This window comes from Panthera pardus, unplaced genomic scaffold, assembly GCF_024362965.1.
Source record: "Panthera pardus isolate Hobbes unplaced genomic scaffold, ASM2436296v1 HiC_scaffold_21, whole genome shotgun sequence".
NCBI classification, from domain to species: domain Eukaryota; kingdom Metazoa; phylum Chordata; class Mammalia; order Carnivora; family Felidae; genus Panthera; species Panthera pardus.
Window position 1 is genome coordinate 28,051,067 of NW_026526777.1, and position 24,955 is coordinate 28,076,021.

The following is a 24,955-nucleotide window of genomic DNA, read 5'->3' on the forward strand; positions in this document are numbered from 1 at the left end:
TACTCAAATGCACCCTGCAAATCCTTTGTGTGTTCTATGGCATGACTGGAGAGTCCTTGAATGTCACTGAAGGGCTTTCACTAGAGGAACGAGTATACTCCTGACTATCCTGTCAAAAAAGCATGTTTGGAATTCCAACTCTTTCTCCCTAGTTGAAGAATATGGTTTCCCCCCTTTCCCCAATAAACTGATAATTCAAGATCAATCAACAGTGTTTATTACAACATGAAGGGGGAGACCGTAGTCAGAATTTGTAAGCATATTACATTTTGGGTGTCAAACATGGTATTAGTATTAAGTTCACAGAAAAAAAACATTTTATTCTGCTTGCTGTATTTGCTATTCAACTGAGACCGGTAGCCTGCAAAAGGGTCCTGATATTTATCCAGGATAGATAAAGTAATTAAAAATATTTCTTTAAAAACTTCATCTTGGGGCGCCTGGGTGGCTCAGTCGGTTGAGCGTCCGACTTCGGCTCAGGTCATGATCTCGCACTCCGTGGGTTCAAGCCCCGCATCGGGCTCTGTGCTGACAGCTCGGAGCCTGGAGCCTGCTTTGGATTCTGTGTCTCCCTCTCTCTCTGGCCCTCCCCCCGTTCATGCTCTGTCTCTCTCTCTGTCTCAAAAGTAAATAAATGTTAAAAAAAAAAATTAAAAAAAAAATTTCATCTGGTAAAGATTTTGAGTAGGGCAAGGATTAAGAGTATAGAAGGTCAGACAGAATGTGAAAGCACAGGTAAAACAATAGCCAGCTAGAAAGAACATCATTTGCTCTTTGGCTCTGAGCCAAACTAAGTTTTAAAACTTTCTGAGGGTAGAGCATACAAATATAAATGGGTGTGCAGTGGAAGGGGGTAGATATACCCGCAAAATGGTATATTAACTATGAACAACTTCTAGAAGTAAACCTCATAATTCTATTAGATTGTAAAACCCGGAGGCTTTATATTATCATTCTGCAAGTCATGCAAAATCTAATTTCTTGGAATTAGTTACATTTAAAATTAAAATGATCTCAGAGTGGTTTCCCAATCTCAAATGTTCCCTATCTGTATTTTTCAAGTTCTTTTGTTACAAAAAAGAAAACAGGACAACAGAATAAAGTTCTGAAGTGCTTCTGGCTAAGAGATCAGAAAAGACCCTCTCCATTAGCACTTGTGAATGTCAGAATCGAGCCCAAACTATGAGATGTGTAAGTCAATAAGTAAATGTTGTATGACTGTAGCCAGAAACTTCAGCCCTAGACTTTTCTATGGGGCCCCAAACATGAAACTCAATCATCTAGAACTGCAATCTCTAAAATTCTATTTTTGGCATAATGCCAAAAGAATCTTTACCAACACCCATTTCATCAGATACAGCAAAAGTATAGGAAAGTTCTTCTTGGAAAGTAAGTATGGCTTCCAAACCACAAGGTCTTTAAAGCCTAAAGGAGATTGTTAAATTGGCAGACATTACCTAGTCTTTCAAAAATTCTTATGCTGCTTGCTGCAAATCAAATTTTTTGGTAGCTTAGTTTAAAACTTCTGAGTAGTCACAATACACAGTATTTTAGTTCAGATTTCGGAAAGAAAGTAATGAGTCAAATATGAACAATTAAGAAGTATAAGTAGTTTAAGATCCCTGTGCCTCCTTTTGGAACTAAGAGTTTGAAACAGAGCAATCATTTTCAGTCCCATTTATGAATATAAGTACCAAAGAAAATACTTTTATTTTCAATCATCAATTGACACTTTTCTTACATCAATCCATCTAACCCTATTAAGTACTTACTCCATGCAACATACTATTAGGGTTATATAAAATTCTTTAAGACATGATTACTGTCTTCAAAGAGATTACAGGATATCTCAAGATTTATATAACTGCAAAGTGAGGGCTCCCTACTGCTAAAATTAACAACACTACAATCATCTCACACCAGTCAGAATGGCTATTATAAAAAAATACAAGAGGGGCGCCTGGGTGGCTCAGTCGGTTGAGCAGCCGACTTCGGCTCAGGTCATGATCTCACGGTCCATGAGTTCGAGCCCCGCGTCGGGCTCTGTGCTGACAGCTCAGAGCCTGGAGCCCGTTTCAGATTCTGTGTCTCCCTCTCTCTCTGCCCCTCCCCTGTTCATGCTCTGTCTCTCTCTGTCTCAAAAATAAATAAACGTTAAAAAAAAATAAAAATTAAAAAAAAAAAAGAAATGTTTTAATAAAAAAATACAAGAAATAACAAGTGTTGGCAAGAATGTGAAGAAAAGGGAACCCTCGTGCACTGTTGGTGGGAATGTAAATTGGTACAGCCACTATGGAAAACAGTATGGAGGTTCCTCAAAAAACTTAAAAGCAAAAATGCCATATGATCCAGTAATTCCATTGATGTAACTCATGGAAAGAAAATGAAAACACTATTTTAAAAAGATATATGCACCCCTATGTTTATTGTAGCATTACTTACAATAGCCAAGATATGGAGGCAACCTAAGTGTCCATAGAGAGATGAATGCATACAGAAGTGGGGTATGTATATACAATGGCATATTACTCAGCCATAAAAAAGAATGAACTGCTGTCATTTGTGATAACATGGACAGACCTAGAGGGTACTATGCAAAGTGAATTAAGTCAGAGAAAGAAATACCGTACGATTTCACTTACATGTGGAATCTAAAAAAACAAAACAGGGCACCTGGGTGTCTCAGTCAGTTGAGCATCCGACTTCAGCTCAGGTCGTGATCTCATGCTTTGTGAGTTCAAGCCCCACCTCAGGCTTTGAGCTGATAGCATGGAGCCTGCCTTAGATTCTCTGCCTCCCTCTTTCTGTGTTCCTCTTCTGTTAGCACTCTTTCTCAAAAATAAGCATAATAAAATAAAATAAAATAAAATAAAATAAAATAAAGTAAAGTAAAATAAAATAAAATAAAATAAAATAAAATAAAATAAAATAAAATAAAACAGAAACAGATTCATAAACACAGAGAACAAGCTGGTGGTTGCCAGGAGAGAGGGTGGTAGAGGGATAGGCAAAACAGGTGAGGGAGGTTAAGAGGCACAAACTTCCAGTTATAAACTAAATCACAGAGATGAAAAGTACAGTCGAGGGAACACAGTCAATAATGCCGTATTAACCTTGTGTGGTGATCGGTGGGGACCATACTTCCTGTGGTGAGCACAGCATAATGTACACAATTGTCAAGCCACTATGCCGCACACTTGAAACCCACATAACACGGTAAGCCAACTGTACTTCAATTAAAGAAAAAAGAATTATAAGCACAAAAAACAAACAAAAAACCCAGTTGAGCCATACTCTTCCATATGTTCTTAAGTAATCTCTAATTTCATACTGAACAAATAAGGTGCTTTTAAAGGAGACCACCAATAGCTCACAGCCAAGTCTGAAGAACAGAGTGCAGAAGAGCTGCATTTACCATTCCATGTATTTATACTGTGGTTTTTATTACTGGGCACCTAGAGGAGCCACACGCATTATTTGAGGGATAAAGGGCGTATGTGAGAAGTTCTGAAGAGAACAGGAAGTTCTTTGTCACGTGACTCTTTTGTCCTTCCATTTTTCCATCTTAATCCTCATTTTTAATTTATGTGTTATGAAAATCTTCCCCCTTCTTGGGGGGTAGGGAAGATCAATGATGTGAACTCATGTTTAATGATTTCTCCTGTGTAGATGATTCTGAGTGAGGTAGAAATACTAGGGATTTTACCACAAAATGAGTCTCTTACCCTCAACTTCTCCTTTGAAATGAATCACTCTAGAGTGAAGTATCAGCCTTATTCCAATATACGGAAATAAAGAGCAGAAAGAAGCCATGCAATTCTTTCCACTTAATAGAGGGCTTCTGACATGTGTTCTTTATGAAAAAGCAATAAAAGCTAAAAAATCAGACCAACAAAACACATTCACTGAAAACTCTGGTGGGTTGCTTAGGGGTGAGGGAAAGAGACAGTGCCATTTTCAGGCACGATGGTTCTCACAAAGACTGGAGGGTGCTATCAGCATTTAGCAAGCCAGGATCAGGGACAATGAATGTCCTACAACACTCTAGACAGAGTGTCATCATTATGATGAAGAAGTAATTATTCTGCTAAAATGCTCACAGGGCTCTGATGAGAAAAAATGCTGCAAATGATCAAGAGCACTAACAGAGCAAATTACATCTTTTTGATTAGCTTAGAAGTAGCCCAAAAAGCTTTATAGGTTACATGGCTGGTTAAACACCGAATAAGTAGCTTATAAGAGTATGACTTATCTAAAACTTTTGTTAGAACTTACTACAACTATAGATGTTCAGGAAAGAGTTGTTTAAAAAAGTTGTTTATCTCAATAAGGTTGCTTTAAAAAGTCAAGGAGAAAGATGTTGAATACTACCATAGTTTTATAATACTATAAAATACTTAATTATATTTTAGAGTATCCTTTAAAATACATTTGTTTAGTGCATAAAGATATGTTTGATATTTATGTCGTGCTTGTAATCTGTGTGTCAGGCAAAACACTACCATCTGGTGGCATGTCTAAAACGTAGGCTCAGTATTTAGGAACAGTGAGCTTCTTGATAGTGAAACCTATACTTAAAGGTATAAAATCAGAGAACCATCATAAGCCGTGAGTAGTAGAAGCCTATAAAAATAAATTATAAACATAAAGGTTCAGAAAGTCTACTTTAAGTTCAAGTGTTTTAACTATCATCAGCCTGATTTAGTTACTTTTTAATATTTTGGTAATTTTCTTTAAAGCCTATAAATTTGGCTGAATGCTCCATCGGGTGGTAAGAAAAGGAAAAATATTTCCCATTACTTGTAGTTGGCAGAGTTTTAAGGAAGAAGGCCATTACTGTACTAAGAAAAGCATCTATGTATGGATCATGTAGAAGTTTTAATTCTTCAGCTACTTTTCCTAATTGTGAATTTATAGTTGGTTCAGAAATAAAGTCTACTCCATTCATCTAAGTTTACTGAGAACCCTCCTTCCTTAGCATTAAAAATGTAGTTACAAATTCAACACTTAATTTTCTTATTTTTTAAAAAGTTTACTTATTTTGAGAGAAAGGAAGAGAGGAGGAGGAGGAGGATAGAGAGAGAGAGAGAGAGAGAGAGGGCATGCATGAGCAGGGGAGGGGAAGAGAGGGAGGTAGAGAGAATCCCAAGCAGGCACTGCACTGTCAGCCTGGAGCCTGATGCAGGGCTTGAACTCACCAACCCATGAGATCATGACCAGAGCTGAAACCAGGAGTTGGATGCTTAATCAACTGAGCAACCCAGGTGCCACAACATCTAATTTTCTTATAATAATAGTACAAGTCCCAGAAAAGTACATAAACGAACATTCCTAGTCTACGATGAACTGGCATACACCCTTTCTGCTTTGCAGATGCTGTTGACAAATACAGTGTAAATGTTTGTCCATATGCTTTAGGAGTTGTCTATATACCATCTATATATGCTTTATGTCCATGCTCTCAGTTAAAAATACTTCAAGATAGTTGAAAATGGAAGACGCCATTGCACTGCTAGGTTTAGTTTTTAATGCTCTCATTTCTCTTTTGCTCAAATTATTTTCTTCTGTGCCAACTGAATCCTCTCAACATCTAAATTTTTCCTTTTTCTGCCTCTCTCATTTCCACTGGACATAAGTTTGCCCCTTCACTAGAGTTCTGCCAAAGGAAGTTTAAGCTTTCGTGCAGGCTAAACAGAACAGCTATAACTCTGAAGATGACATAAAAGTTTCTCCCTGGGCCTAAGATACAAGAGATTTAAAAAAAAAAAAAAAGCCATTCATTACAGAGAAAAAGTTGAAAGATAAAATATATCACAGGGAGAGTACTATTTTTTGTCCAGTTAATTCCAGTTAATTTACTGCCCAGGTAAAGAACAGTCTATGTGCTATTTAATAAGAAGTCCATTTCAAACTCCCACAGTAGAATCTAACCAGAAACACAGCTCCTTCAGTCAGCCATGGGGGGAGGGGGGAAACAACTCCCAGGGTACGCAAGTTAATAGTCCTGTCAACCCTGTCATTCCCACATTGCAATGCCAGTGTAATTACACACAAATACAATTATGCCGAGGCAAACACTGTTGCAGAGTGTAAGAGCTACATATGCATTTCTCTAAGAAACACAACTTGTGAGGCCCATGAAGCATGGCAATGTTTGTGGCAAACAGGACCAATGTGGGGATCAAATTAATTAGATTCCGGGAGTCTGCTGCTTAGTATGCAATTTGGGAAAGAACTAAGCTCCATGATGACTGACTGACTGGCATACATCGAACCACATACATATTGTTTGTTTTGGCACAAAGGGCATATAAGAACTAATATTTGAGTGCCCTGGGCTCTGTTCTAATCAGTTTGCACGATTCTGCATGTAATGTTACTATCTGGTTAGTTAATTTGGGTGGTGCTAATAATGTGTTATTGGAGTTAAGTTCACAGTCTCTATATGTTTAGTTAGCACATATTTAAACAAACAAAACAACAAATAAAATACCTCTTCCATACCACAGACTATTGGTGACCTAGCTATCTTACAAATACATACCACTGGTCCTAATACAGACTGAGTGGCAATATACAACAGTGTCATGAAAACTGGAATCAAAACTCCAAGAGCAAAGCGTATCTGTTTTTAACCACTCAGAAGGATGATCACAAAGTCTGGTGTTCCAATCAGTGAAACTTGCACCACCTAGGTATAATTAGTTGAATGTCCTTTTTTTGTTAATTTTTAAATGTTCTGAGTATAATTGATACCCAATGTTACAACAGTTTCATGCGTACAACATAACGATTTGTTAGGTTTACACATTATGCTATGTTCATCTCAAGTGTAGCTACCATCTATCCCGATACATCACTATTACAATATCATTGACTATATTCCTTATCCTGTGCCTTTTATTCCCATGATATATTCCTTCCATAACTGGAAGCTTGTATCTTCCAACACTCTCCCCTCTGGCAACCATCAGTTTGTTCCTAGTACTTACAGATCTGATTCTGGTTTTTGTTTTCTTACTCATTTGTTGTTGGCTTTTATTTTTTATATTCCACTTATGAGTGAAATCGTATGGTATTTGTCTTTCTTTTCAGTCTGACTTATTTTACTTAGCATAATATTCTCTAGGTCCATCCATGTTGTTCCAAATGGCGCAATCTCATCTATTTCATGGCTGCATAATATTCCATCGTGTATATATACATATACATACACACACACATATACCCCATATCTTCCTTATCTGTTCATCTATTGATGGACACTTAGGCTGCTTCCATACTTTCCTTGGCTATTGTAAATAATGCTGCAATGAACATAGGAGTGCATGCATCTTTTCAAATTAATGTTTTTGTTTTCTTTGGTTAAGTACCCCAATAGTAGAATTGTTGAATCATATATTTTATTTTTAATTTTTTGAGTAACTTCCATACCGTTTTCCACAGTGGCTATACCAACTGACATTCCCATCAACAGTGTATGAGGGCTCCTTTTTCTCTATATCCTTGCCAACACTTGTTATTTCGTGGGTTTTTGATTTCAGCTATTCTAACAGGTATAAGGTGATATTGTGGTTTTGATTTGCATTTCCTTGATGATTAGTAATGCTGAACATCTTTTCTTTGTCTGTTGGCTATCTGTATGTCTTCTTTAGAAAAATGTCTATTCAGGTCCTCTGCCAATTTTTTGTTAAAAAAAATTTTTTTTAATGTTTATTTTTTGAGAGAAAGAGCATGAGTGGGGTGGGGGAGGGCACGGAGAGGGGGACAGAGGATCCAAAACAGGCTCTGTAATGACAGCAGTTGGCCGGATGTGGAGCTCAAACCTGCAAACTGCGAGATCATGACCCAAGCCAAAGTCAGACGCTCCACCAACTGAGCCACCCAGGTGCCCAGCCCCCCTTTCTAAAATAATTTTTAAAAGTTTATTTTATATATTTTTGACAGAGAGAGAAAGAGAGAGAAAGAGCAAGGACAGAGAGAGGGAGAGAGAGAATACCAAGCAGGCTCCATGCTGTCAATGTGGAGCCCAATGTGGGGCTTGAACCCACAAACCGTGAGATCATGACCTGAGCCAAAATCTAGAGTCAGATGCTTAACCAACTGAGCCACTCAGGCGCCCCTCCTCTGCCCATTTTTTAACCTGATTGTTTCTTTTGGTGTTGGGTTGTGTAACTTCTTTACATATTTTGGGTATTAAGCCCTTATTGGATATATCATTTGCAAACATCTTCTCCCATTCAGTAGGTTGTCTTTTTGTTTGGTTTGATGGTTTCCTTTGCTGTGCAAAAAGCATTTTATTTTGATGTAGTCCCAATTGTTTATTTTTACCTTTGTTTCCTCTGCCTTAGGAGACATAGCTAGGAAAATGCTATTATGGCCAATGTCAGAGAAATTACTGCCTGCAATCTCTTCTAGGACTTTTATGGTTTCAGATCTCACATTTAGGTCTTTAATGCATTTTAATTAGGCAAATATCTTTATTGTTCTAGTTCTTGGTCCTCTTCTCTTTCTATATTGTCTTCCCTCCATGTCATATAGTCTTATGGCTTTCCACTATGTCATATAGTCTTATGGCTTTAAATACCATCTAAATGCTCCAAAGATGCAAAGAAGATGCAAAAGGTCTGTCAATCTTTCCAGTTGGATATCTAATAGATATCTTAAACTTAACATACCTAAAACTGGATTCCTGATTTTCCTCCCCAACCTTCGTCATCTGCAGACTGCCCCATATCAATTGATAGCAACTGTATCTTTCCAATTGCTCAGACCAATAGACTTTGGAGTCATCTTTCCCTCACATCTCACATATTCAGAATCTTATCAACTCTCAGAACCTCCACCACTCCCACATGATCCAAGCTCCCATTATCTCTTGCCTGGATTACTTTAATAGTTCCCCAGCTCATAAACTTGTCTCAAGTCAAATCTCAATGCAGCAGCTACAATGATTCTTTATACACACACACACACACACACACACACACACACACACACACACACACACATATATACACACACACTATATATAGTATAGTATATATATAGTAGATACTATAGTATATATCTAGTATATACTATATATGTATATATAAATATTTTTATATATGTATATATTTATATACTTATATATTATATATTTTTAAATTCTATAAATTTAGTGATTCATCACTTACCTATAACACCCAGTACTCATCCCAACAAGTGACCTCCTTAATGCCCATCACCTATTTAGCCCACTCCCCCCAACTCCCCTCCCGCAACCCTCAGTTTGTTCTCTGTATTTCAGCATTTCTTATGGTTTGCCTCTCTCTGTTTTTTATTATAAATTTTTTAAAATTTATTTTGGGAGTGAGAGGAGATAGAGTGCTAGCAGGTGTGCGTGAGTGCACACAAGTAGGGGAGGGGCAGAGAGGCAGAAGGAGAGAAAATCTCAAGCAGGCTCTGCACTGCCAATGTGGAGCCTTACATGTGGATTGAACCCACGAACCATGAGATCATGACCTGAGCTGAAGTTGAATGCTTAACTGACTGAGCTACGAGGTGTACCCCACCTCTGTTTTTATCTTATTTTTCCTTCCCTTCCCCTATGTTCATCTGTTTTGTTTCTTTTAAAATTTAAGTCAGATCATGTCACTCTACTCAAAATCCTGCAATGGTTCTTCATTTTCCTCAGAGTAAAAGACAAAGGCTTACAGTACCCTATACCCACACGATCTGATTCTCTTTCCTACTATTCTTCTCTATGACTTCTTATATGTGCCAGTACTTTCCCACCCTATGGCCTTTGATCTAGCTGTTTCCTCTGCCTGGAACACTCTTCCTCCAGATATCTTCGTGACTCCTTCAGCTTCTTTAAATCTTTGTTCAAATCTCAGTCTGTCAACAAGGGTGATTCAGACAACCTACTTGATACTACAACCAGGATCCTTTCCAGCAATCCTCCTTATCTCACTCTTTTCATTTCAAACTGCATCTATCAGTGTCTAACTTGTTATATACTTTATTATGTTTGTTGTTCACTGCCTGCCCCCTCTTCCTACTCCCTACTAGAATGTTAAGCTTCATGAGGCCAGGATCTTTGTTTATCTTGTTGACCAATGTATTCCAAGTGCCTAGGGCAATGTATGGCAAATATCAGGCATTCCATAAATATTTGGTGAATAAATGAGTGAATGTTGATTTTAAATTTAATGGGATCCCCATGGTGTACACATTCCGTATGTACTTTATATCTATTGGATCAAGCTGGTTAATTATGTTCTTCAAATCCTTTATGTCCTTATGTATTTTTTGCCTGTTTGACATTAGTTTCTGAGACAGGTATGTTAAAATCTGCAACTCTGAATGTCGATATACCATTTCCATGCTATTCTGTCAGCTTTTGGTTTATAAATTTTGAACCTATATTTTCAGTATCTGTAGTCCATTATTTTATATCTTCTTTGTGGATTGTTCCTTCCTTACAAGTAAGAAATATCTTCCTTCCTATAATTTGATGATTTTTCTTGAAATTACCTTTTGATGGAAATTAATGTTGCCATATCAGTTTTTTCCTGGGTATTTGCATGCAATTTTCCCCATATGTTTTTACCTCCTTCAGTGTCATTTTGAAGACCACATATAGTAAGTAGAATAATCTGTGTCTCTCTGGCTTTGCAGATGAATTTATATTCATTATGATTACTTACATATTTTATATTTCCTATTTACTCTGTTTTCCCTTTGCTTCTTTTTATCTCTTTTCCTGCCTTCTATTGAATTGAGTAAATAAATTTTAAAAATTACCTATTTTTTCCAGGGGTGCCTGGCTGGTGCAGTTGGAAGAGCATGCAACTCTTAATCTCAGGGTCATGAGTTCAAGCCCCATGTTGGGTGTAGAGACTACTTAAATAAGTAATTAAATACACTTAACTTTTTTTTTTTTTTTTAGAAATAAACTATTTTTTTTCAATGTTTATTTATTTTTGAGACAGAGAGAGACACAGCATGAATGGGGGAGGGTCAGAGAGAGGGAGACACAGAATCCGAAACAGGCTCTAGGCTCTGAGCTGTCAGCACAGAGCCCAACGCAGGGCTCGAACTCACGGACTGCGAGATCACGACCCGAGCCGAAGTCGGCCGCCCAACCGACTGAGCCACCCAGGCGCCCCTCACTTAACTTTTTAAAAAGTTATCTTTATTTCCACTACTGATTCAGGAGTTGTACCTTCTATTTATATACTTCTATTACTTTAGTGGTTATTCCTACATTTAATATACGTAAATATATTTTTCCTTTAAAAGTCTATAAAGTTAATCAGATTCCTCTCTACTCAAAACAAGGGACTTTGCATACTTTTCTATCTTTAACACATTGTGGTTGCTAGAATTTTAGATCCATCTTTTTTACATGTAAAAGAAAAAAATTAGCTTTATTACCCTATTTTAATACTTTTTGTTTCTAGTATTCCACTGCTTTCTGCATGTGCTTTTTTTTTTGCTGAAGAATATCCTTTGGTTCTTTCATTAGTGAGAGTTTGGGTGTTTAGAAGTTAGCCCTGTGTATCTGCAAATGCCTTTATTTTGCTCTTGCATATGGAAATCACTGCATGAACTGTAGGTTCATAACTGTTGTTCCACAGCACTTTGAAGATACTGTTTTCTGGTACCTACTGTTGCCAGAGCCTAACGCCAATTTGACTACTATTCTGTAGATACATTACCTATATCTTTTCTTAGCATTTAAAAATTTTCTCTATATCATTAACATCTTACAATTTCATTATGGAAATTATTATTAATTATTGGTTTATTTATCGTGCTTTACAGGTGAGGTTTTTCTATTCTGAGGACTCCTGCCTTCATGGATTAATACTCAACTGCACTCGTCATTATTATTATTATTGCCTCTTTTTCATTCTCTCTCTCTCTCTTTCTCTCTGCTCCTTTGTGCCTCCTGGCAGATGTGTGCTCGAGTTCCTCAAGCTATCTTCCCCATCTTAATTCTCTTTCATGTTTCCTACCTCCATCTCTACAATGCATTCTGAAAGATTTTCTCCATCTTATTTTCCAGTTTACTAATTTTTCTCTTAAGCTGTAACAGTATGTTGCACAGTCTATCTCTTCTGTTATTCAATACTGTAGTATTTTTTTTCATTTCAATATTACATTTTTCACTTCCAAAACTTCTACGTGGTTCTTTTTCACATCTTTCTGTTCTTGTTTCATTACCTGTTATTCTTGTTTTATGGGATCTAACTTCTTTTGTATGTTGAGAATTTTAACTTATTTTATTTTAAAAATTTTATTTTAAAAATTATTTTCAGACAGAGAAAGAGTGCAAGTGCGTGTGCAAGTGGGGGAGGGGCAGAGAATGGGGGTGGGGGAGAATCCCGTGGGTTTGATCCCAGGAACTGTGAAATAATGACCTGAGTGGAAACCAAGAGTTGGATACTTAACAGACTGAGCCACCCAGGCACCCTAGAGAATTTTAACTTATTTTAAAACCCTCTTTAGATTGCTCTATTATCTTTTTTCTCAGGTATAAATTCTCTGTTTTTTGTGGTCCTAAATTTTCTGAATTCTTTGTAATGTTTTGAGTTCTCAATTTTTAGGATTGTTTTAAAATACAAGTACCTGTCTCTATAGGGTAGTTTTAAGTTGCCTCAGCTTAGGCCTGATAAGATGCTGGTCTTAAACCAGATCTTAAATTGACAGCTCTGGGTTCTATGTTGAGTGAGTCCTTGTTCGTGCTTGCTTGCTGCCTCTGGCTGCTCCTCCTTATTTCTGGTCAGGCACAAGCAGTGTATTTCTGTGATGCTCCTGGGATGAGCTGAACTAACCCAGCCCCCATCTGAGGATAGCATTGTGGGTTCCTGGCTCCTGGATTCATGCTCTCAGTAGGCAGAATCCTTGCAAAAAAACCCTGACCCAATTGCCTATATCCATTTATAGCTCCCTTACCAGAGTGACTTTTGTCTCACTATTGGCCCAAAGAGACTTTCTTTCTTAAGTATTATTGTGTATTTTTAAAAATCTTTAAAAAAAATATTTACCCATTACTTTTTTTCTTTACAAAATCAATTTATCTTGTCTTTATTTTTTTACTTTTTCCCTTTTAAAAATTGTTATTTATTTTTGAGAGGGAACATATGTTGGGGAGGGGCAGAGAAGCAGGGGGTGGGGGCAGAGGATCTGAAGCAGGCTCTACGCTGACAGCAGAGAGCCCCATGTGAGGTTTGAACTCACAAACCATGAGATCATGACCTGAGCCAAAGTTGGACGCTTTACCAACTGAGCCACCCAGGTGCCCCTCTTTTCTTCCCTTGTCTCTGTTCTTCCTTTACAATCTCACGCTCCTGAAGAAAATGAGTCTACTTTTTAAATTATGGTTTTTATATTGCTATTAATATGAGGGATTTAAAAAAGAAAATTTTACTAATATCTAATATGTATAATGTCCTCTCCTTTCCCCAACTCTCCCTACAAAATGGAATTGAGTGAGTCTCAAAAAGGAACAGTTGACACATCTATACAATTCACTGAGAACACATTTTGATAGACGTTTCCCCTTTGCATCTTAGCTGACTTCACTGCCTGGGGACAAGACGTACCACTTACAATGTATATTGAGGAAATAAAATTCCTTCTCCTATGCCTGCGATGGTATATTATTTACCGTACTGAGGAGTGACAGATTAACTACAGGATGCCCAATTAAATCTGAATTTTACATAAAGAAGAAATGTTTCTGGTATAAATGTGTGTCTCAAGTACTGCATGGGACATACACTAAAAATTAGTATTTGTAATTTGAAATTCAAATTTAACTGAGTGTCCTGTACTTTCATTTGCCAAATCTAGTAACCCTCACTGCACACAAAAATAAAATAAGAAAGTGTGGATTACTTGCAATGTGAGAAATATTTTTTGATCATGCAGGTTTTTGTGGAGTTTTCATCTATAACTTGAATGAACTATTGCTTGAGACTTCGATTAAACAAATTGCTCTGATGATTGACACTTACCTTGATGACAACCCAGGTATGGGGGTTTCTTCTCTAAATCTTAAGGATTGTTACTTTGATTCTGTACCCATGTCTGTTGGCCCTTTTGGTAAAACTCAAATTTACATTTTAATAGTACTGGGCCAGACACAGCTATTATCATAGAAAATGTGTTAGGACTAAAAAGAGTCTGGATTTCTCAAAATTTCTCCTTGGCTCTTCCATCATTACCAAAATGGGAATTTTGTTGGAAAAGAAAGGATGTATCCTACATCACAAACTTCAGAAACCAGCTGAAGGAGAAATACATCAGAGAAAGACAAAGATCATATGATTTCACTCATATGTAGAATCTAAGAACCAAAACAGATGAACACAGGGGAAGGGAAGGAAAAATAAGATAAAAACAGAGAGGGAGGCAAACCATAGAGACTCCCAAATACAGAGAACAAACCAAAGCTTGCTGGAGGGGAGAAGGGTGTAGGGAAGGGCGAAATGGGTGATGGGCACCCACTGGGATGAGCACTGGGTGTTATATGCAAGCGATTAATCACTAAACTCCACTCCTGAAATCATTATACTATATGTTAACTAACTTGGATTTAAATGTTTAAAAGCTAAAAAATTAATAACAAAAAAAAGAAACAAGCTGAAACTGGGAGTTAGCAGCCTACTCCCATTCCCTGTGGTTTTCATCTTTACTCTTCCCAGAATGTTGATTTCACTCTTTTCCTTGCAGATTCTTGTCGGCTTCTCATTCCACATGATAAAACAGGAGCACCCCAAAATTCTAATTGTATATGTACAGGTACAGTCACAACCAAAGCCTTCATATCATTTCCAATTCCCTAAGAATAAAAAATATCACTATCTCAACATGGAACAGATGAACACCTCTGTGTTAATAAGCTATGGTCAGGGCTGGTGTTATCCATTATATGGTCAGCTGATGGTGGTTTACTCTTGGAGAGTAGCACCTGGTTCTGTTTCCCATCTCATTTCTTAAATGTCAAGTTTTCTCCGCTCCTTTGCCCTTTTTTCTCTCCAGGTTTTCTCAATGAACCCATGGTTTTCCAGCATCAGCTCAATCGCTTCCAGAGAGTTCCTGAGGAGTGCCCCATTCTTCATGGACTTTTCATTACTTCTTAATTTTGTATTGAGAGGGACAGGATTCAGTATCCTTACTCTGCCATCCTGAGTACTAGAGTAGCTTTTACTTTTTTTTTTAATGTTTATTTTTGAGAGAGAGAAAGAGTATGAGTCGAGAGGGGCAGAAAGAGAGAGAGAGAGAGAGAGGGAGACACAGAATCTGAAACAGGCTCCAGGCTCTGAGCGATCAGCACAGAGCCTGACACAGGGCTCGAACTCATGAACCATGAGATCATGACCTGAGCCGAAGTCAGACACCCAACCGACTGAGCCACCCAGGTGCCCCGCTTTTACTTTTTAAATAATAGTTCAATTCTCATAACCCCACCAGTCTGTAGTCATTAGCAAATACATCCAAGGTTCAAAATCAAAGTTGACCGTAGTAGAGGAATATTCTGATTATTTGGAAGTAGTTTGCATGGAAATAAACAACAGATACACTGAAAAATCAGAAATGGAGGGAAGTTGATTTTAAAAAGGTAAGAAACTTGGGACAGCAGCAGACTTTATTGTAGACCTTGTGTATAAACTTTACCACTGTTTTCCATAAATGGAATCAGACTGAACAAAAGAAAAGGGTGCTTTCCACAGCACTAGGCCCAGCACTGCAGCCAGCAGAGTCCTGTAATAAGCACCACCTGCACTCCTACACCTGGAAGACAGCCATCAGCACAGTGGAAAGAATGCTGGTCTGGGAATTCAGAACTGTTCTAGCTCATTCTCTGCCACTACGCTATTGTACAGCATAGGTTAAGTCTTGATCCCTTTTGGGGCCCCAGGTATTTTATCTGTAAAATAAGGGAGTTGGGCTAGAATAGCTTCCACAGTACCTTCCAGAAATAATTTTCTGTGATCTCAACAGTTTGGTACTTCGTAAGTATGCTGAGTCCTCCATTCTTCAGTTTGCTAAGTAAATAACCTGCCAGGTACAGGAAGAAAAGCATGCATTCCTGAGCTCAGTCTTCAAGAATGGAGACTCACCATCAGCAGACACGTGGCATTGTCTGATCACCACTCTGCAAAGGAACAGCCTACTGGTGCCTAGTGACTGGATGAAGTTTCCGTGTGGGTGTAAACACAATCTAAGTTTTAAATAGAGAAAAGCAAACCAACCCAGACCAAAACAAAACCCCTACACACAGTCTCAGGCACAGCAGAAGAAAGCATGTCTTTTCTACAAACATGTCTGTCACTGACAGTTGAGAAGACAATAAAAATAAATCGCATACTGAGCATATCAAAGCGCAGAGAGGGACAAAAGTAAGCAGCAGGCAGCAAAGTCATAGGATGTGAGCGGTCTGACCCTGCACACTGTAAAGTCTGCACAGCCAGAAATTTCATGTGAATCGAAATGCAGGGAAGAGAATCAGGAAGGAAAGAGAAAAGTTGGGAGTTCGACTGAAAAGAAGGACGAATGGATTAAGAATGTAAAAATTGGGTTAAGGTGGCAAGGAAAACTCAGTAATAAATCTCAGAGTTTCTCAGAGCGTTGACTATGGTTCCAGTGTGAATTTTTACGAACTACTTAATTTCACGACATTACACTAAAGACAAGTAGATTCCAACTTGGGAGGTGTGAAGGATGGAGAAATAGCATATAACCAGCCCCGACCCCAAGCAGTCTTCAGATAACATTCTAGAGACATTTCTGAAAACAAAAACAAAACACATTCATTGCAAGGCACCTTACCATCCACACTGCTACACGTGAGGCTCAGTACATTGCATCTACAGTGCTGTTTGTGTGAACGATATTAGGGGTGGGGTGGGTGCCCAGCAGATTTCGTAACTCCACTATCCAATACTTCCACTCCATCAGAAACACGCAACCCATCACCAGCCAGGGAAAAAAATGCTCTGGCAAAATTCCCACTCGGTTCAAGCAGTCTTCACTTGCAGGCAAGCCTTCACTTTCTGGAAGTTTGTGTGGCCAAAGCATTTAAGTAAAAAACAAGAAGAGAAAAAGAAAAAAAAAGAAACAAGTAACAGGGGAGCATTAAGGAAAGTAGAAAAAAGCCAGTCATACTTAGTCTCACCTTAGAAACACAATCACTGTTAACACTGTGGTGACTGTACCCCTGGTCTTTTTACTTGGGCCTGGGTATCCTCTATACCTCCTATTACATATATGATTGTGGATCTAGTTCATTCACTAATCTTTTATCATAAGCATTTATCCAGGCTATTACAGTATCTTTGTAACTCATTTTTAAATGGCTGCCTCATACTCTCATCTGTTCCAAGGAAACACTCCGAAATGGCTAGTAGGGAACAGTAAAGCAAACTATGATTCATAGTATTCCATTGCATGGATGAATCATAGTTTACTTAACTGCTGCCAGAATACTGGACATTTAGGTTGTTTCCAATTTTTCCACTGTTACAAATAACTAAATGGACTCAATTTGTTTTGTTCAATAGTACCTAGCAAACAGCTTTCCATATAATAGGTACTCAAGTATTTATTGAGTGAATAAACGTTTATAGAGCTACATACATACAATATATCCTGTGACAAAAATCTCTGTATATAAAGCTTCCCTTGACCCTTTTTATATTGAGGACTGTTTCTTAGTGAAAGATTTCCATAAGTGGAAATTCTGTATCAGTTTGGGGCTTTTCATAGTTTGACAATTTGCTTTCTGAAAAGGAAGTATTAACTTGCATTCTCAACAGTAAAATATGAGGAGGCCCATTTCATTACACTCTCACCTGAATTGAGCATTATCTTTTTACCTATGTTGGTTAGTAAAAAACAAAAAAAACAAAAAAACAAAAAAACCCCAAAACACTACTTCATTACAATACTAATTCATAGCTTTGAACACTAGTGAGGTTATATACTTCCCCTTATAGATGTTAAACAGTTGTCCATTTTGAAATAGTTTTCCAATAATCACTGCTATCTAAATCAAGTTTATTCTCTGAAGCTCAGTGGTAGGTTACAGTATAAAAACATTTTTAGGAAGTAGATTCTGGAAGAACTTTCTTTAAGAAACTAACCTGAATATATAGCTGAGAACATTATAACCTGAATATATAGTTTCTTTAAGAAACTAACCTGAATATAATAGCTTATTCATAACCTACTTGTTATTACGCTGCAATGTGCTTTTATTAATGGTAAAGTTGGAAGCTAAAACTCTTAGTTCTTGACTTTTCCCTAATATTTCTCTGTTACATAACTTTGTTTTGTTTGTGATATCTTTCTGGGGTAATATCATAACTGAGGAGGGGGAAAGCTGGGAGGAAAAAGTTCCCATATTATTCTTCTGGAATTTTTCTTTTAGGAAGCCATTCTAGATTAATCCAGAACCTACAACTGCACTCTATCAAACTTCTTTAGCTAAGATAATCTTGAGGTGGCTTAGCAGAACTTTGTCAAACTTGAATCAGGCTTTCTCTCTGAAGGCACTCCGTAAACAAGTGAAACACAAAAAAAGGGAGAAACACGGTCAGAGAAAACATGGTAGGTCTGGACAACATTACCAGTAATGAGAACATGACGATGACTGACAATCACATCTCACTAGCTAATCCAATAACTAACTCCTTTCATAATTGCTAGCATAATGTGGAAAATGCTCCTCTGGGGTAGAAGAATATTTGCTTTTCATTCCTTCAAAATATGCTTGCAGGATCAGGCAAGAATGTTGATCTATCGTCTGTTCTCAACAAGGGGAGGAAGCAGAAATGTGGAATAAGGATTGTTAGGAGGAAGCCCAATTCAGAGTAAAGCATGGAAGCAGAAAGTCATCACAATCTGCCAAATGATAGGATGATTAGATATGTCTGAACTCTTCAAGGCTTTATGAAGACTTTTCTTTTCTTTTCTTTTTTTTAACAGCAAACTATTTTGGAGCTCTGCCCACAAAGCAAATGGCTACTAACCAGATGCTATTAACCCCCAGGAAACTTATCAAAATCATTATTGCAGAGGATCACAAAGAGAAGGTACCACTGCTTCAGTGCCATCCAGGCCACCAAACTGTTCTCACTAGCCAGCAAAATCTCCTTATTGCCAAATCCACTGGGTACTTTGGGGGTTCTCAGACTCTGTGTGGATTACAGAATCAAACTGGATGTGATTACAGAGGACTAGGGTAGCTATAGTTTGTCTTTCCAGCACTTTATCCCTTTCTCTTCTTTTGGTAACAGAACGCTTTCTTTCGTCCTGTGGGGAACCGGTCCAAGTAGCTGACCCTCTCCTGACCCCACCCCTACAAAAAGTGGGAGCCGCTGCTACTGCTTCCTCATTATCATTACCATCACTACTGTTGTCGTTATCATTATCATTACAATCACCGTGGTAGCTAACATTTATTGAGTGCTTACCGTGTTTAGGCACTGTCGGTAAGTTTTATCCGCATTATCTCTTTTAAAGACATGACCTATGTGATAGCTACCATTATTTCTCACATGTTAGAGTTAGGGAAACTGAGGCACAGAGGAGCATGTAATTTGCCCAAGGTCATACAATAAGTCACAGAACAGGGATTTGAACTCAAATAACTTGGTTCCAGAGTTCTGGATCTTAACCACTGTGCTTCACCGCCCCTCTAACCATCTAACCTCTGGCTACAGAAATTGCTTCAGGCAAGTCTACCTGACCAAAGCCAGGTCAACTGGATATATGGACACTAGGATAGAGAAGGCATTCTTCCTCTGTGGTCTATACAAGAAGGAGGCAGAGCTCTGATGACCAAGTTTTAGCCTCCTGCACTTAGCTATGCCTGACACCAACCTGGATCAATGTGCAGATATCCCAGTTACATAGCCTTTTGCTTCAGCTATATGAAATTAAGTTTCTGTCATCTAGAGTCCCTGAAACTTTTCACTTCCTTGTTTGGTCGAACATATTCTTTCCTCGCTCTTTTCCTGCTCTGACCATTTCCTCTCAGATCTCTTTCATGGGACCTTTCCTCCTCTGCATATCCCTTAAGCACTGGTATGGCCCAGGCTCTGTTCTAAACTGTCTATTCTTATTTTTTCACAGCAGTGCTCCTCCTTAGCATCCCACAGATGTTCTGATAGGTCTCCCCTGGGGATGGGCTCCTTTTGCCTTTCCTGCTTCAGAATCACTGTGATACTGACCCATGGTCATTTGAGTGCATCCCTCACAACACTGGGGAAGAAAAAAAGCTGAGAACCAACTGCTCTACAAGTTATTCTTGGAAAATATCCTCCCTTTCATAATTTAAAACCATTACCAACAGGCTGCTGCCCCTCTAAATTTTTATTTCTAGCCCCAGAACCTCCCCACACTTAGGCCTGTGTATCGAATTGCCTATAGCATATTTAATTTCATATGTCTGACAGGTACCTCAAAGTCAGTACATCCAAAAGCAAAAACATCTTCATCACAAACATGTTCTTCCTCCTGAATTCTCAATCTCATTATTAGTATATTATTCATGCAGTCATCAAAACTGGAAACATGAATGTCATTAATTGGACTGTTCTACAAATCTTCATAAAGACATAGCTAAATACTAGATATTCTGCTAGATCCTGGAAAGTTAACATAATGAACAAGAAACAGACCTTGCTTTTAAGGATTTTTGTTTAATTGGCAAATATAATAATAGTAACAATTATCACTGTATATTACAGGTTAATTCAAGATACTGAGGAGAACCTAGCTTACTCTGAAGAGGGGGTCAAAGGAAGGGTTCCTGGAGGCCCCAGGTGGGCCATAAACTAAAACATGAATGGGTGTTAAAAAGGGAAGTGGGGAGAGGAAGAGGCAATAAAGTAGGAGGAAGAGCATTCCAGGAAATGGGAATAACGTGTGTGAAAGCTCAAAGACATGGGGGGAAGGGGGGGGCGGGTTGGCGGCAGGGAAAGACTGGTGAAGTACTATTATACTAGCAGCTATTGTTTAACAAACACTTGCTAAGGCCGGGCACTATTTAAAGTGAAATACATTGTTATGGCCTTAAGCCTATAAGATAGGGATAACAATCTCATTTTTACAGCCAATTAAAGCACTTTTACAATTCCGAGAGGTTAAATTTCTCTTTTAAGACCTTACAGCTAATAAGAGATGGAAGTAGCTTTGGACCTGGGTCTTCTGGCTCCAAAGCCAATACCGTGTCTACCAATCCGTGCATCTTCTCAACCACTGTAGACTCTTCTTTATATTCACTCTCCACACCAGTAAAATATCAAATCCTACGGAGTTTTCATATTTCTTAGGTTCCTCCCATTCAAACCATACTTAGCATTAGTTACCTAGTTCATTATCTTTCATTCGGACACTAATAGGCTCTAATTGCTCTCTAGGTATAAAAAAAAAAAGTGTGTGTGTGTGAGAGAGAGAGAGAGAGAGAGAGAGAGAGAGACAGAGACAGAGACAGAGAAAGAGAGACAGAAAGTCAGATCATAATTACTTCATTTTTCCCACATGAGACCCACCAATTTATCTGTATATGCTCTCCTGCTCCAATGGAAGAAATATTCCTGTTTTTGTCTAGAGCCAGCCCTGGAATAATCTAGGGCATAATCATAGACTCTGTTCCTTTCTTTATGCTCTTTTCTGGAGAGATCTCACCCAGTCCACCATCTCTAGGTATCATCTCTAAGGCAGTGACTCTCAAATATCTTTATTTCTAGCTCTATTATCTCCCATGAACACCAGATTCCTATGTTCAACTGCCTACATGATATCTCAACTTGCATGTCTAACAGGAATACCTCCTGGCCCATTAAAATGTGAGTATTATGAGGGGCAGGAACATTGTCTACCTTATACATTTCTGTATCCCTAATGCATCATGCTTGACATATACTAGGTAATAATAACTTTGTTGACTATATAAATGTATGCTGCTATGTAAGCAGTTCCTGAATGGAACTGGACTGTCTTAGAGGGCCTTTAATAATTTGGTTCTCTGTGGGTTAAATGTCCATTTCTGGAGGAGAGGAAGGAGTAGAGATTGGCTCTAAGTCCCTTCAGGGGGCCATAGTTAATGACTCTTTAATGATGACCTACCTGGGATATTAGTAATCCCTAAAAATTATACCTCTAGGAACAGTCTTTGTCAAATTTGCCTGTTAAGAATCACCTGGAAGACTTCTATTACAATATAGATTCGTAGGCTTTCCACTCTCTACCACCACATCCCCTCCTAAGTCAGAATCTCAAAGGAAGAGGCCTGAAAATCTATATTATAAACAAATGACCCCAATGATTCTTACTGACAAGTTTGAGGAAGACTACTATAGAAGCTTTACCTATTAGGTAATTATTATTGAAAATGGCTCAGCTTGCTGGATAGCGGTATCCAAACTTGCCCTTAGCTCTAAGTCAAACACCCCAGAATTATTATTATGATTATAATATAATTAATATAATATAATTATGATTATAAGTTGCCCGAATAATATGGCATTAGTTTTATTCCAGAGAGCTAGAGGTCACAAGTGACTGGAGAGACTCTTCAGACAACATATCATACGTTAGGCAGACCTTTATTCTATAGAAAGGATCTTGTTTTGTTTACTTGGCACAAAATTAATTGTGCCAATCCATCACTGATTCCTATACATGGTGTGAGTCTTTACTATGACATATCACTGTCAGCTCTCATCCTTTTTCCTTTTCAAATTTTTCCTTAAAGTTGTTCAATAACCAGAATCCACTCCAAAAATCCACTCCTCTTAACCATCATTTCAAGTAAGCCCAAGGCCAAAGCTTTGAAGATTTCTTTCACCCCTCCGTAAATCTCCCCAAATTCTTCTTACATATGTACTGCAGACTGAAAGTTAACAAGGCAAAAAAACCTAATAAACTCCATAACCTACTCCTGACTAAGGAATTCAAATGACAACCAGCAATTAAAATGAATGACAGGTACCCTTCCAAGAATCTGTGAGCCTTAAAGGCATGGCCATAACCTAAAAAGCAGAATTTCTCAAGTGTCAAGTGATCACATATCCCCAAACTATCATTTTAGCCAACCTCAAAGTCAGGTCTTTGGGAGGGAAGAAGGGATAGGATCAGATGAAAAAAGCAGATAGGGATATATTAGGAGAATCAACCATTTCAGACTTTCTCCACTTGTGGTGAGCAGAGTATAACATATAGTCTTGTTGAATTACCATGTTGTATACCTGAAACTAATGTAACATGGTGTGTCAACTACACTTCAATAAAAAGATTAAAAAATGTTTAGGAAAAAAAAAAGGTAATGAACTAAGATAGAACAGAGAAACTACTTTAAAATGACGTAGAAGAAACTCCTCCTTTACTCCTTCATCCAGGAATCTTTATAGCTTGCTTTCTGGAGCATGACCAAAACTGATGCTTCTCCAAGTGAGGACAAACAACGTGTATCCCCCTAAATGAATGACTTCCCTGACCCCACAAAGTGTCAATAATATTAAAGAATCAGAGCAATTGGAAAAATGCTGAATTACCAGAAAAGTGCTTAGATGAGAGCAAACTGACATTTGGAGTCATGTTTACATCAGCAAACATTTATGAATCTGTAACCAAGAGCAGAGGCTGGCAAACTGTGGCCCGGGCTGTAGGCCAAATCCAGCCCACCAACCTGCTTTTATAAATAAAGTTTTATTGGAACATAGCCATTCTATTTATTGACAGATTGTCTATTGGTTACTTTCCCACTATAATAGCAAAGTTGAGTAGTTGCAACAGACTACACAGACCACAAAGTAGATAATAATTACAATCAGGCCTATTATTATTATTATTATTATTATTATTATTATTATTATTATTTTAATCAGGCCCTTTATATAAAGTGTTTACTAAGCCCTGACCTAGAGTGTTATGTACCAAAGATGAAGATTAGGCTGGCCCTGCTGTCGCTGTCCCTCCCCCAACACATACTACTGGAGAACAGACAAAGACATTTGCCCTCCCCATGACCTCGGAAAGGCAATGTTGACCCTCACAAGAGCCAACAAGCACCTATACTAATCACTTGGAGAAATGAGAAACTAAGCATTCAGTTACCACGGATAGCCCCATGATCTACCAATTGGGTATATCACTTTTTTTTAATGTTTATTTATTTTTGAGAGAGAGAGAGACAGAGCATGAGCCGGGGGAGGCGCAGAGACAGAGGAAGACACAGAATCTGAAGCAGGCTCCAGGTTCTGAGCTGTCAGCACAGAGCTCAATGTGGGGCTTGAACCCACAAATTGTGAGATCATGACCTGTGCCGAAGTTGGACACTTAACCGACTGAGCCACCCAGGCTCCCCTTGGGTATATCACTTTTGAAAGTCCCCCAGCACCTAAGTAATTTTACTTTGAGCTACTAACTTGCCAATGTTTTTTTTTTTTTTTAATTGGGGCATAAATGAAATGCATTATATTAGTTTCAGGTGTACAACATGATGATTAGATATTTGTATATATTGCAAAATAAATACCCCAATAAGTCCAGTTAATAATCTGTCACCATACATAGCTACAGAATTTTTTTCCTTATCATGAGAACTTTTTAAGATTTATTCTTTAGCAACTTTCAAACATGAGACACAGCATTATAAACTAGAGTTTCCATGCTGTTTGTTATGTCTCCATGACTTATGCCAATGGTTTCAAAAATGTCCCTCCTTTCTTCTCAGTAGTCAATAACACTGGCATAGTTTAAGGTATAAGAGCTCAGGGTTTAAGAAAACAAAACATTCTTAAAGCATTAAAAAAGCCAAGTATTTTCAAAAGCACATACTGTTAAGTCACATCTGTGTGAACATTTAAGTATCTTGAAAAATCATATTTGGATATAAAGCCACGGTTTTTCTGTGAAAGAAATTCACGTCACTACATGGTTGCTGATT

General features: G+C 38.0%; 1 protein-coding gene across 11 annotated transcripts in view; it reads right to left on the reverse strand.

Annotated features, from left to right (window-relative positions):
* PPP1R12B (protein phosphatase 1 regulatory subunit 12B) overlaps positions 1-24,955 on the reverse strand; it is a 218,258-nt gene that overhangs the window by 51,453 nt on the left and 141,850 nt on the right. Inside the window, exon 20 of one of the 11 annotated variants that reach the window (XM_019431701.2) lies at positions 16,885-17,054. The exons of the other annotated variants lie outside the window; for them this stretch is intronic. Within the exon in view, the coding sequence (XP_019287246.2) occupies positions 17,019-17,054 (36 nt within the window). The 3' untranslated portion in view covers positions 16,885-17,018. Of the gene's footprint in view, positions 1-16,884; positions 17,055-24,955 lie in introns of those variants that run through there. 11 annotated transcript variants of the gene reach the window in all.